The sequence below is a fragment of the Pelmatolapia mariae genome, linkage group LG15 (genome assembly GCF_036321145.2).
Source record: "Pelmatolapia mariae isolate MD_Pm_ZW linkage group LG15, Pm_UMD_F_2, whole genome shotgun sequence".
NCBI classification, from domain to species: domain Eukaryota; kingdom Metazoa; phylum Chordata; class Actinopteri; order Cichliformes; family Cichlidae; genus Pelmatolapia; species Pelmatolapia mariae.
Genome location: NC_086240.1, coordinates 35,761,308 through 35,774,970, shown reverse-complemented (window position 1 = coordinate 35,774,970; position 13,663 = coordinate 35,761,308). Strand labels below are relative to the sequence as shown.

Here is a 13,663-nt window from a genome sequence, read left to right as displayed (position 1 = left end):
GAAAACAGGAAAGAAATATTTACAGGACATTCAAAGACCAAATGAGTAATCTTTCTCTCAGTTAACAACTTATATAAGGTAAATAAAAAATTTGTGTTTTGGATTTTACCAAGTGTTCCAGAAAAAGGCATTGCAGCTTTAAATATTCTCAGTCTTGCAGTAGGTGACTGACCTGACTTGAACTTACAAAAAAAAAGTAAAATAAAATAAAATAAAAAATAATCAAAGCTGAATCTAAAAACTGAATACCAGGGGAGCAATCTAAATGTTCCTGCTCTGCAATTCCTGTAGATTCCCATGTGGAAACTGCTGTCAAACACCATATTTGAATACAAAAGAAATACAAAGGATGTTAATTCTGTAGATGAAGAAGAAGGAAATCACTTGTATCAATGTCTTTTTGAAAATAAATAAAATGTGATTTACAAATAAATACATAGAAAGTCAAAGCAATTAATTTTCAAAAAGAAATCAAAAAATATTTTGGTGGATTCTTGTGCTTGTATGTAAACTCTTACTCTTAGTTTTCTTTAAAAAATGGAAAGAATTTCTTGTGGTTGTTGACAAAAGGAAAATGTTACATATTCACTTTAACATTGTACCATGTTTCACTGAGGGAGCCTTAACTCTGTTTAAAAAAAGAAAGAGAATGCAAATATACTATAGCAGTTTGTTGTAGCATTTCATTATCACTGCCCTTAGTTTCAGTGTGTAGATCTCGCTTTGTGTTTCTGCATTGGTTAGTATTTCCAGTAAAAAAAAGGAAGCATTAACTTAACACTGGAGTGGCATATTTTTTCTGCCTTACCATTTTGCATACATAAGTAAAACCCGAATGGCTAAATTTAAATGGTTTGACCTAAGATGTGATTACACGGTTTGAGCAATATCAGCACTCTTCTTTGTGTTGCCACTTGACTGCATTTCTGTATGGGAAGTAAAATGGTTAAATATTTAACAGCAACAAATATTTCTGTTTTTTTGAGCCTTTATTTACGTGAACAATCAACATTTACTCCTCATTGTCACAGGAGAGCTTTTATGGAGTAAAAAAAAAAAAAACTGTTGTGGAAGACTGGTTGAGTTGAGTGATATTACAACGTGCATTACTTTATGTGCATGATGAGTGTAAATATTGCTCTCTTAACAAAACATATTCTCAGTCCACATCACATTTAAATCTTAGCCTTGAGATCTCAAAGAGGCAGAAGATTTTATAACAATCAAAATAAAATACAATAACGTTCTCCAAATTTAAACTCTAGACAGTGTACTTGTTTAGGTTATCTAATTGTAGTTTATCTAGATGTTTAGGATGCACTGTACTTCCTCCAAGAACTGAGTCCTGCTTTTTAAAGGGTGAGTTCATTCAAATTATAAATCTTCACACATGCATTTTCATACTTACTCCCACTTACACTTAACCATACTCCGGCACAATACATCATTTTTAATTAACACCTTCCATTCAGTTGAGCAGCACTTGTGCATTTTAATGGATGGTATACCAAAATAAAACAAATTTATATCTAAGTGACTACATACCAGTATTTGTTAGGGAGAATAAAGAGATGATTTCTGGAGATCATGAGAACAACATACCAGTTATCAGTAAAATATTAATTTGTTAAAAAAAATACATACAATAACTTTGTCTACATGTGTTGTGTCATTGGTTGAGGCTGATCTGCGTTAAATTGTCCTGTTCTGCAAGGGTCCACTTTGGAAGTAACTGAATTGAGACACAATAATCAATATGATTGTCATACAACACTGTAATAGATGATAAGCAATTTAAACCTTGTATGTAAAAAACAGAATTTAGCTTTCTTCCTATGTCAGTTTGACCAAATACAAATCAAAGTAGTTGGGAATTTCAACTTATAATGAAGTTACCATCACTTTTGATCCCTCATTTCTTCACATTTTCCAATACTAACATTCAAACACATTGGAATTGCTAACACACTGTTTTCACTGCACATATTCTAGATAAATATACAGGAATGAAAGGTGGGTCAAGACTTTTGATATTTGTAATAATCCATCTTTTTTCCTCTTGTAAACATCCTTCAGCCCATATGTAACAGACAACCTTGAAACAGAATATCTCACTCAGTAAAAAACAATGAAGTTAAATGCAAGAAACTGATCTTTTAGCATTTTTCAATCTTTTATAGGTTTTCAGAGTTTGTGACATGTTCAGTCAGAGTAACTATTAGCAAATGTATGTGAATATAGTATAATATGATATTTCTTGTTAACAATAGGCACTTCTACAATATTACAGTTTCTATATTTCAGGTTCATGGGACTAGGCTGCCTGTGGGTTTCCTCCTAAAATGGTTAGCACAACATCAGGTCTAGGCATGCATCAAAGAAAGAGAAAACAAGATAATTTGTCCTATTTAATGGTACATTAAATACGGTTAACTTAATGCAGCAGTATATCTAGGTAGCAGTGCATATAGTTAACTTCAGTGCGATGTATGGAGCTGAGAGTACATGTCTGATCCCTGTGATCACTCATTTCTGATCAGAGAAACAAACACACACTGTACCATGACCGTCAGTCAGGTGACTTTAAGGTAGATGGAGGAGTGACATTTGACTTTGTTGTTTCTCCTGTTTCATCTGAGCCCAGGTTGCTCCCTAATGAAGATCGTGTGAATCTGCGTGCAGTCTCTTGAAAATATGGGTACAAAGTCATGATTGAGCTCCGGGACCAGTCAAAGCGGGGGTAGACTCTCTTAAAGACTGCCCTCCGGAACAGGATGTAAACCCATGGGTCGAGGATCTGGTTGCAGGTGGCAAAGCGGAGGTACAGCAGCAGTTTCTCGATCTGGAGAGGATCGCTGGAGAGCACTGTTTGAGCAATAAAGACCTGGATGTGGAGGAATAATGTAGGGACAGACAGAGAAAAGCAGAGGTAAAGAGAAGCATGAAGGAGGAAGCAGTTGACGGGGGAGAAGATGGTAAAGAAAGAAAATAAGAAATAGCAAAAGGAAGAGATTGGAAAAAGCGAATAAGAGAAGGAAGATCAAATAGGTTAATATTGCAGATCCACACAAGCATTCACTATAAGTTATGTCTAGTTTAAAAAGAAAGGCTAGGCTAATTTTGTCATGGTGTCCCTGAGGCAGTGGCTGCTGTAACATAGCCTAATTACCCATTACCCAATTACCCACATTTCATGTGAGGCACAGCATTATTAGCATTACCCCAACTGTCTCCAGAAGGGGGGAAACATGCTAACAAGCTCCTGCAGGAATTAAAAACCGGCCTAGTGTTGCTTATAGTTTCTTTTCAAAATTTAGCTTGTGTCACAGTTCTGTTCTCCTGAGTTTTTACATCCAAGCAATGCAAGAGACCATGCAAGATGAAGCATTTTTGTGAGGCAAATGCCTCTCAGTGGTACTGGTACTCCATGGGCTCATGTTTTGCAGAGTGCCAGTTAACATTGGCTTATTTTCATTTTCAAAAACAAAGAAGAAAACTGACATTAAGAATAAGGCTATTTCATATAGGCTCAACTGCAGATAACTGTTGCTTGATTGCATTTGTCCAGTTCGCAGTACTTCCAGGATTTCTGCAGCTCTACTCCAAAGGAAAAAAAATATCAGTAACTAAATGAAACGAAAATCTGCAAAACGAAAAGCTACCATGTTTCTGATGACAGAACATACGTGTGTTAATTTTTCCAAATTAAAGAACGTGCAAGGCCAAAAAACAAGCATGATGAGAAGTTTAATGGCTATTAACTGGAGAAATAATGGAACGAAACTTGGAGCATGTAAGTATCGGTTTGGAAGCGGCAGTGCATGAAGTGGACTGATGTGTACAAATCTGTCATTCGGAGATGTTTAGAGCATGTGACCAACTAATTGGCAAAAATACGATGCCATGGGGGTGAGCGGTGATGGCGGATGAGCAGCGTTAGATTTTTGTTTCATGTTTTACTCGCCTTAGTGGGGACACTTGAAATATGATGTAAATCCATGGGTCTAAAATCTGATTGCAGGTGGCCATTCGTATGCCGAACAAAACCACCACAGCATCAGGACCTGCAGAAGTCTTCATGCTCACCAAAATGTATATCTGTACAAGGTATCACACAACTAATGTTAGACCAGACTGCAGAAAAATGTGTGCTCCACTCAGGGACTTTAGGCCTTATTATTTTGTTCTCTGGCAAACTCAGTTAAAAAAATGAAGTAGTTGAATTATCATTTTTTTAAACTATACATAGGAAAGCAAAAGTGTAAAGAACTGACTTATGCAATAAGTGATTCCTATTAGAAGTATAAAAATGATAGGTAGATAATGCAAGATGGGCTGAATGTAACTGAAATTGTCTAATTTTTATACAAATTACAATACAATACAAAACGCATCAGTATCTCATCAGTATCTATAAATAACACCTCCCATAGAAGGTCTGGGTTTTATTTTGAGTCTTGGTTGCCACACTGGACCTTTTTGGACTTTTTCAGCGCTGTTTGACATTGTACTAGATGTTTTCCTTTAAAGGCTCTGCTTCACTCTTGAGTTGAAATATGTCATCTCAAGAGGGGCATTAAGGGGCTCTTTGATCCAGGGTAAGTACAGACGGTTTTCAGATCAGCTAGTAAATAGGCTGCATCACTAAGAAGAATTGAAGCATACACAGAGGAGCAGAGAAAAGGAGCTTAGGACCTTGTGATGCCTCATTAAGGTTCAGACATTTTAAAAGAAGCGCTGGTAACAAAAAACTAGATAGTTAAGGTCATGGCGCGGTGCTTTCAAACATATGAAAACCATTTTCCACACAACAGCAGGTGGACACAGTAAAAGTAAGTGTGTCACCTTGCAGTATCTTGAAGATATTAATTTCCTATCACAACCTCATGATTAATGTTTAGTGAACAGTCTTTATAAATGTTTAGCCTGTCAGGCTACTTTTATTTTTTATATATATATTCTGAGTAAGAAAAAATAGAATGGCAAAATTTATTGTCAAAAAACACAAACGTAGCCTAAAAGAAGGTAAAAACAAGAGAGATCTTCTCCTTCTGTCTACAACAGAAGGCAGTGAATTCTTCCATTGGTCTTATCATCACACAACACACACTGTCAAAGACCAGACTGCAATTATGGAGTCCAACACACTGTTACATTGGTTGAAAAAGGGCCAGATGTTTCTGTGGAGGGTAGTGACTGTTGTACAAGACCAGAGTGCTCCATTTATGCTGCAACATCACATCAGTTCACTCTCTGGGTCATCAGATAAATAGTTTCTTTCATATGAGGATTAGATTTGAAAAAGCTGCACAAATAAAACCTTTCTTGACCAAAGACAGCTACTTTATAGAAAGTTAATATGAAGAGACAGGGGTGTACTAGTATTTGTTTAAACACTTAATGCACACACAGTGTTATGTAACAACTCTTCCTATAGCAGAAAGCTTACATAAATTAGTCAAACAATCAGATGTTAGACTCATAAATAATTTGTCTGGCCCTTCAGTCTCATCTCCATTTCTGCTTGTCTGGAAATCTCCTTGGCTACATGTGCTCCACACTGAATTGCTCTACCTGAAAGTGTTATCTCTTTCTTTTCGGCTCTCTCTCTGACTCCCTCACCTGTTCTCTGGTGTTGTAGAATAACACAGGAATTAGCCGACTGACTAGTCCAATGTCATTTCCATGCTTAGAAATGACATTGGAGATCCCACCCCTGCTCGTTAATTATTATTTGTAGACTAATGGAAACTGGGCATTTTATTGTCCAGTAAAATGCCAGAGTGCTATATAATTGAAAAAGATACAAAAAGTATTTTTTATTAACAGAACAATATAGTACCTTAAATAAACATAGAAAATTACACCCCATTATATGAGGAATTATAGTGTACATTGTGAACAAGAAAACAGCAGCATTAATGTGACTTTAATTATCATCAGTTATGTTTTTACATAGTTTGCTGTTCCAGAACATGAGGTTTACTAACTATTAATGTTATAGACTGGAAAAATGATATAATTCCTCATGCTGTGTGAAAAGATAAACAAATAAATAAGAGAAGTGCTAAGTGCCTAGCTTTACATGTTTTTAACTCACCAATTTAAATGTTATCATGGCTTAAAAAATGTATAATTTTGCATGTGACTGACAGCTGGGTGCTGACGTAGGCAGCTGTGTGTGCTAGGCTTCATTTCAACTGAACTGAGATACGGAACTGGATCTCTCACCTGTTTCTAAAAAGTAAGAAAGTTTAAAATAATAATAATATTTTTTTTTAAAAATAATTCTTAGTAATCAGTTTAATAAAAGAAAATGTCATTGTTTTCCCTGTTTTCAAAATATATTCTCAAGTTTTTGTTTATTTACGCAATATTAAACAAATTCAGTTTTTTAAAATTATAGTATAAAATCCTTTATGTTTTATACTAAAATTAAAAAATTAACATTAAAAATGAAAAAAAAAAAACAACAACAAACAAAACAAAAAAATATTTAGCCATTAATAATTTGTGTTCTTGTAGGTTATTAGGCAATAAAATAACTGGTGTGACACACAAGATGAAAATTGGGGCTCTCTGTGTCATGACTTATTGCTTACTGTTATTTATGCTATTTAAGAGTGAAATTGCAAAATTCGGTTCTGTATTACTAGTGTATTACCAATTAGTTATATTAATTGTCATTTTTGCCTTTTTTTTGTATATACACCAACCAACCCAAAACCAACCAACCAACCAGACAAACAAATAAACAACCAACCAAACAAACAAACTCACCAGGAGGGGGCACCAGCTGATAGAGGCAATAATCATGATCAAGATAAGTTGCACCATCATCTCGACTTCATGGTCTCGGCTCCGCTGTGTCCTGTCCTGTCCGCAGCACACCTTGATAAGCGTCACCACACTCACTGTGTTCAGTAAAAATGACACAACGATCGAAGTCAACCCCACGAGGGAGAAGAGCAGGGAGAAGACCATATTACTTCCTTCCGAATTGATGTTGAAAAAACACCAGGAACCAGGATACTGTAATTGGTAGCTCCCGACACCTATTAAGGGCAGCAAAGCAATACAGCCAGCAGCCAACCATACCATCAGCACCATGTAGACTGTCCGGCTCTTGCTCATGTTGGTGGAGCGTGCAAATGGACGGTTAATGCCACAGAAGCGCTCCATGGCCATTGTGGCACTAAGCAGCAGTGGGCACAGTCCATAGAAGACCATAGACATACCCATGAAGTTGCAGAAGTGGCAGTTAGGATCTACTTGGCGCCAATTAAAACGTGTAAAACGGAAGGAGACAACAATGGAACCTGTGACCAAAAGACCCATAAAGTCAGTAACTACAAGACCGCCCAGGAAGATTAAGAAGAAAGACCGTGACCGATTCCGCATTTGTCGGAAAGATTTGACGAGAACAATGAAGGCAATGAGATTTGAGGTGATTCCCAAAGTACTGAGGATGGTTGAGAAGTATGCTGAGCTGATGGGATGTGTGTAATTGAATGGAGGGCTTTTGAGGGAGTAACATTGTGGCGTGTTGTTGGCATCGGAGGTATTCATCGTGGCCAGCCGGTGCACGCTCGTGGACTTGAGGTGACTCTGAGATGGAAAGACAATACTAGTTAGAAGAGTACAAACAAACAAACAAACAAACAAACAAACAAACAAACAAACAAACAAACAAACAAACAAAAAGTTAAAAAATTACATTAAGAAATATAATACATTCATCCAAGCACCAAAATAATAGTAATTGGACAGCCACACAATACCCATTGCAGGGACACTACAATTATTACCAGAAGGATTTTATTTTTTTGACTACTACATGACACATACATTTTGTGTCATTGTGTATTGCATGGTTAGCTTAGTTGTACCACCAGACAGTCAAATCCTATTGTTCTTGCATGCTGTGGCAGCACTGCAACCTCATAGCACCAAGATTTTGGCTTAAAATCTCTGAGTTTTCTAAGGAGTTTATGTAGTGTGAGAAAAAACTGTCTCTGTATATTTTTATGAGTTTTTGCTGGTTGGGTCGACTCTTACAGTGTAAACAAACTGAGCAAAGGTGACATAATCTGTCAGAAGAGGTGGACCGATGTTGTTGCACTTCAGATGTGGTGACGTCCAAGATAAAAAATGTGTTTACTCTAACACAGTTCTAAATGGCACTTTCCCAACTCTTTATTTACATTGAGCATACTGCAGCACATCATATTTCTAATCAGAGCACCTTTAATGGCTGAAGCCTATCTTAGCAAGCAAAAAAGCAAAACACATTGAGGTGTCACAGTAGTTCAACAGTCAGTGGTTTAAAAAAACAATTCTGGTTAACGATCATTTCTTCATTTTTATAATTTTTCATCATTTCATTGGTTGTTATGACATCAGTATTGTATTGCTACAACAAAGGCTGAAAATGCAATGAACAGTTCTATGGATGATTAAACACATAACAAAGAAAGCTGACAGTGAGTCTGTATTATTAAAAACCCTTTATCTGGAGGTAAAATCGGTGTTGCCAGATATCAGGGGATCCGATATTTTTTGTCTCTACAAGATCGATTGCCTAAACTATGAAAATAAACCTTAAGAATGCAAAGTAACAGCTCAGACGCAGATGTACACAGCACCCACACGAACGCATGCCGACAGTGACAGTATGGGGCAGAGATGGAATGAGTGACAGAGAGACCGAAATAGACAGAGTGGGAGAGCTGGCATATCCTGCCAGGAAGTTCAGTTTGGTGGCACTAAAAGGAAATAAACATAGAATGACATAATCAGCTCTTGGTATTCTTTCCCCAGTAAAAAAAAAAGAAGTCTCAGGATGGTAATATGGGAAACAAATATCCATAGCTTTCATTAATCTAAATATTTGTTTCACAGCACATCACCAAGATACTGATTTCATCCTGTGTTAACTAAAGAAATAAACAGCAACTGTAGGTTATTGCTTTAAGAAACAAATTTATATACAAAAAACTATACAGTATGATCTGAGAGAAAGACTTCAATGAGAAACATATGCCTGTACTATACTCTATAAAATTCTGCCTGTGCAGTAATGTGTTGTTACCTTATTTACAAACACCCCCAAAATTGGGAAGTTGTAAAATGTAAATAAAAACAGAATGCAAAGATTTGCAAATCTCGTACGCCAATATCTTATTCACAATAGCAAATCTAAAACATACCAAATGTTTAAACTGAGAACATTTAAAGCTTTAGGAAAAATATGAGCTGATTTTGAATCTTATGGCAGCAAAATGTCTCAAAAGAAGTTGGGATGGAGAGAACAAAAAGCAGGAAAAGTAAGTTGACCTAAAAAAAAGAACAGCCAGAGGAATGTTTTGCAACTAATTAGGTTACTGGCAACAGATCAGTAACACGAATGGCTATAAAAAAACACATTTTAGACAGGCAGAGGTTCACCAATCTGCAAAAAAAGAGAAGACAAAAAAAAAGCAATTATGGAGCAACTTCAGAATAATGTTGCTCAACATAATATTGCAAAGACTTTTTTTTTGTCGTGTCATGTTGCCATGTTGCGTGTCCACAAATGCAGGTTGAAGCTCTGTCATGCAAAAAAGAACCCATGTGTGAAGATGATAGAGGAATGTTCAAGGGTCAAAGGTAATTTAAAATGGACTAAACTGTTCTGTTGTCAGATTATTTGAAATTTGAAATTCTTTTTTGTAAACATGGCCAGCGATTTCTCTGGACTTAAGAAGAAAGAGAACATCTGGCTTGTTATGAATGTGTAGTTCAAAAGCCTGGGGGTGAATTAGTGCCCATGAACTGACAGATTACTAATCTGGAACGGCACCTTCAGCAATGAAAGACTTTTATTCACTTCATATCCGAAGAGTCTGGGTGCTTAAATTGGCCTCCTGTAGCCCAGATCTCTCACCAACTGAAATCATTTGGAGCATCAAGACAGAAAAAATGCTCAAGTAGTCCCAGGACTATTGAGCAGCCACAATAATAGATCAGACAAGAATGAGATAACATTCCTCTCCCAAAAGTCCAGCACCCAGTCCCCTCAGTTTCCAGATGTTTATGGACTGTTCTTAGAAGAATGCCAAACAGTGGTAAACATGGCCCAGTCCCATCTTCTTGGAGGTGCGTTGCTGCCATCAAAATCAAAATGAGCCAATACTTTTCTAAGAACTCGTAGATTTTCTCAGTTCAAGTCTTTGATGTCTTTTATATGTTCTATATTTTGCTCAGTTGCATTTGTACTTTGGATTGTCTTTGGCACTATTTACAAAACACATCAGTGAATCCAGCAAAAGTTTCTACCACCATCAGAATTTTGTTTTCCACACTCATACCACACTGTGGGTGTAACTTCCTATTATTTTGCTTCTGCATTTGAAATCATAACAATGCAGAGTGGAATGCACAGAACATTTACCAGGCAGGAAGACAACTTTAGTGACTTGAACTTCAAAAGAATTAGGCTAACTGCTTCTGTATTGAAGTGAAACAAAACAATCCAAATGGTCTAACCTTTGGCCAAGTGGGCATAGAGGACCTGTATTGTTTCACACGCCAACTGGGCACAGACTGGTAGCTTGTTAGGAATGAAAACAACTGAACCACTAAAACACCAAACAGGTGTCTGTTTTTAGCCTGCTTTCATGCAGTAATCTTGTACAGCATCAAATTTATCCTTCAAACTAGTTTAGGAGAACTTAATGCCTAGTGCTGAAAATGCCACTGTCTAAAAGGAGATCATGAAATCAGGTTCAGTACACCAATTATTTGCTCATTCATCAAAAACAACTCGGATGAATATTTTGATGTTGCTTTGATGTTTGTGCGAGTGGTGGAAACCATTATAAATCAGCCATGAAACTAAAATATGAGCCCTTTTCCTTTACTACATCAGAATTTTATAATATTTGTTTAATCTCGTTAATAGAGTGGATACATATTAAGAACTGTAGAACCCAAAAAACTGTGGCAACATGTTTTTGCCACAGAAAACTGAAGATACAGAAACTGAGACAAGTCATTGCACAGTTTACAAAAGGTAATGAAATCCTTCACGTCCTTAGGAAGTGCTATATGATGAGCCTGCTCTCGTATGATCTAGAAAACCTTTTTAAAGAACAATTAGCCAAAAGTGGCCGTTAGAATCCAAGATCAATATGTCATACTAAATACTGTTCCACTATGGCAGTAAAAATGCTTTACCAATGGGCCTAATGGAAAACCACAGAAATGCATTCATGAGTTTTGCACTTATCCTGAAATGTTGAGAATGGTGAATGCATGCAAAACCATATTAACCCCCAAGGTTTTCCAAACAAAGCCAAGTGAGATTGTAAGAGTGTATTAAGAGATCAGTAATGTATAATGTATTATATTTTTGCACTTTTAGCCACAGAGGTACTTTTCCTATTTGTATAAAATGTTTTTTTTAGTGCTGGTTTAAAGAAGTACTGCTTGTATTATTTGCTTTGTAGGATTTTACTGATTGCAAAATAGTTTTTTGTGAGACTGAAACTCTCACTGACACCCTGTCTTAGCTTCCAGTGACCAATCCAACTTACAAAGTCATTTAACTGCATAAATTAATGGAATTAGAACAGTTGGTGTGATATTGGAGTATATTTTGCTTTATTTTATATACTGCTCTTGTCTTTTTCCTAAATGGTTTTCAGTCAGGTAAACAACATAAACAAAGTATATTGTTTTCCTGACTGTAATAAGCCAACTTTCCTGTAGATTTGAGAGCTTTTCCTTTGCTCCTAAAAGTTGAAAGTTGAAACTAAACAACTGAAAGTGAAAAAAATATTTGTATACAGGATATGCTGATGAATAAGAATCATTAATTAACTGTCCTTATGATATACCATAACATACAATGCAAATGATAAAAGTATATAAAAAAAATCTCTAGACCTGTGTAGTTTGCGCATATGCAGTAATATAAGAAAAAAAAGGCTTAGTGATTACAAATCACTGAGTATTAAAGAAGACTTCACAGAATTGTTTTCAAGGATCATTTGTCTTGCAGTTGTAAAGTTTTAACTTCTCCATCCTTAACATCTCTCTTAAATGATCAAAAATGATGCAAATTGTAACAACTAGAAGACATGGGATAGATACCTTACATCACAAGTCAAGCTTGATGACAAAAAGCTTTAACTACCTTTAGTAGTAGCCCTGGTTCATCTCTACTCCCTTCCCCCAGCTGTGTCCTCTCCTCTACTCTTCCTACTCTGATACTCATCTCCCTGTCATCCAGTCTTGCTTCCTTTTGCACAGTACACCCCTCCCAGGAAGTCAGAGGGGAGGGCTTTAGGAAGGCACACTTTCTTTCTCCATGCAGCAGAAGATCATAGAAAAAAAAGTAGGACTATAAAAATGTTTGCTTTTAAAGGCTGGCAAGTGATCTAAAAAGGTTAACAAGCAAAAAGTAAATGAAAACCCCCCCCAAAACACATGGACAGCAATCAGGTTGTTTTAATAAGAACAAAGTTGTCCCTCGAGCATTTTTTCTCATGTTTTGGAAAACAGGCTGGAGGACAGATGTTTTGAATGCAAATAGATACCGCAAGGCCGTTAACATTCATTTTAAGACTCTGTTTACAGTCACAACAATATGTTTTAATTATAAAGCTCTATGATAAAATGAAAACAACAACAGAATTAGAAACAATGTTCAATTTCTATACTTGTCACTTGTGAATACCACCAGAAATTCTTTTGCTGGATGTGAAGTGACACGAACGTAAAGGATTGCAGAGAGAAAAGTACTAGAATCTCGAATCATTATCCTTTATCCGCAACCAGGAAGCCATGGCAAAGCATGAGTGGCAGACACAAAAGAAGAACAAAGGTCTAGTTATAATACTTTGTGGGTAGCAACATTTTTACAAGTAGTAAAATCAAATCAAAACGACAACTGTGTTGCATTGTTTCTAAATATCTCACTTTCTGCCCGTCATTGGCAAAAACCTGGGCCAGCCGCATGTCCAAAAGTCTGTTTTATGGGTCGTAACACACCAGACTCTTCTGTTAATGTAGTTAAAGTTATAGATTTTAAAGCCTAAAGATATCAGTCTGTGTGTTACACACAGACCTATATAGCATTCGTGCATTGGAAAGAAATGACAAAAACATCTCTGAATGGATTGTGGGAGTAAAAGCAAGCTTTCCAAAGTTATGATACAAAGTTATGTCAGATGCTTGCATTTAATGCAGACACATGCAGGAAAGCATGCAAATAAATACGTGAATATAATCTTGTAGAAAAGCATAAACACTCCAAAGTGATGGAAGATTGCGGGCCACCGAGTTCTCCCTCTCAGGACTATTGTTTACATGACTGGCCTTGTTTCAAATCTCAACGGCAAGCTGTCTCATATGCTTCCAATAGACTCCCTCCTTATTTGTACACTCTGTCTAAACCAGAAACAAGAACCAGAGGTTCAAAACATCAGGAATGTTCGCCTTTATATAGTAACTTTTTAAGCTTATTTTAATTAAACAAAATGACTTTCTGACATGACAGTGCATGTTTCTGCTGGAAAAAGAACATTTTTACAGATGTCTATGCAGTCCTATGAAAACTAAGTGCACTTTATCGCTCGGTAGCTTGTATGCAGCACTTTAAACACGTTGAGCACATTGG

At 36.4% G+C, this 13,663-nt stretch overlaps 1 protein-coding gene across 2 annotated transcripts; it reads right to left on the bottom strand.

Moving 5' to 3' along the window:
• Positions 1 to 976: 976 nt before the first annotated feature.
• On the bottom strand, positions 977 to 12,245 carry tbxa2r (thromboxane A2 receptor). Of its 2 annotated transcripts, none has more exons than XM_063495235.1 (3): positions 12,179 to 12,245; positions 6,781 to 7,608; positions 977 to 2,884 (listed from the first exon to the last, which is right to left on the bottom strand). In XM_063495235.1, the coding sequence occupies exons 2-3, from the start codon at positions 7,567 to 7,569 to the stop codon at positions 2,570 to 2,572; spliced, it is 1,104 nt and encodes a 367-aa protein (XP_063351305.1). In that variant the 5' UTR covers positions 7,570 to 7,608; positions 12,179 to 12,245; the 3' UTR covers positions 977 to 2,569. The 2 variants fall into 2 exon arrangements, with proteins under 2 accessions (XP_063351305.1, XP_063351304.1); XM_063495234.1 differs by having other exon boundaries at positions 12,136 to 12,234.
• Between the last annotated feature and the right edge of the window lie 1,418 nt (positions 12,246 to 13,663).

Coding starts and splice junctions, on each gene's coding strand:
- tbxa2r (XM_063495235.1), bottom strand. CDS start 7,569: ATGAATACCTCCGATGCCAACAACACGCCACAATGTTACTCCCTCAAA. Junction 2,885..6,780: donor TCAGCTGGTGCCCCCTCCTG/GTGAGTTTGTTT, acceptor CTCCACATCCAG/GTCTTTATTGCTCAAACAGT.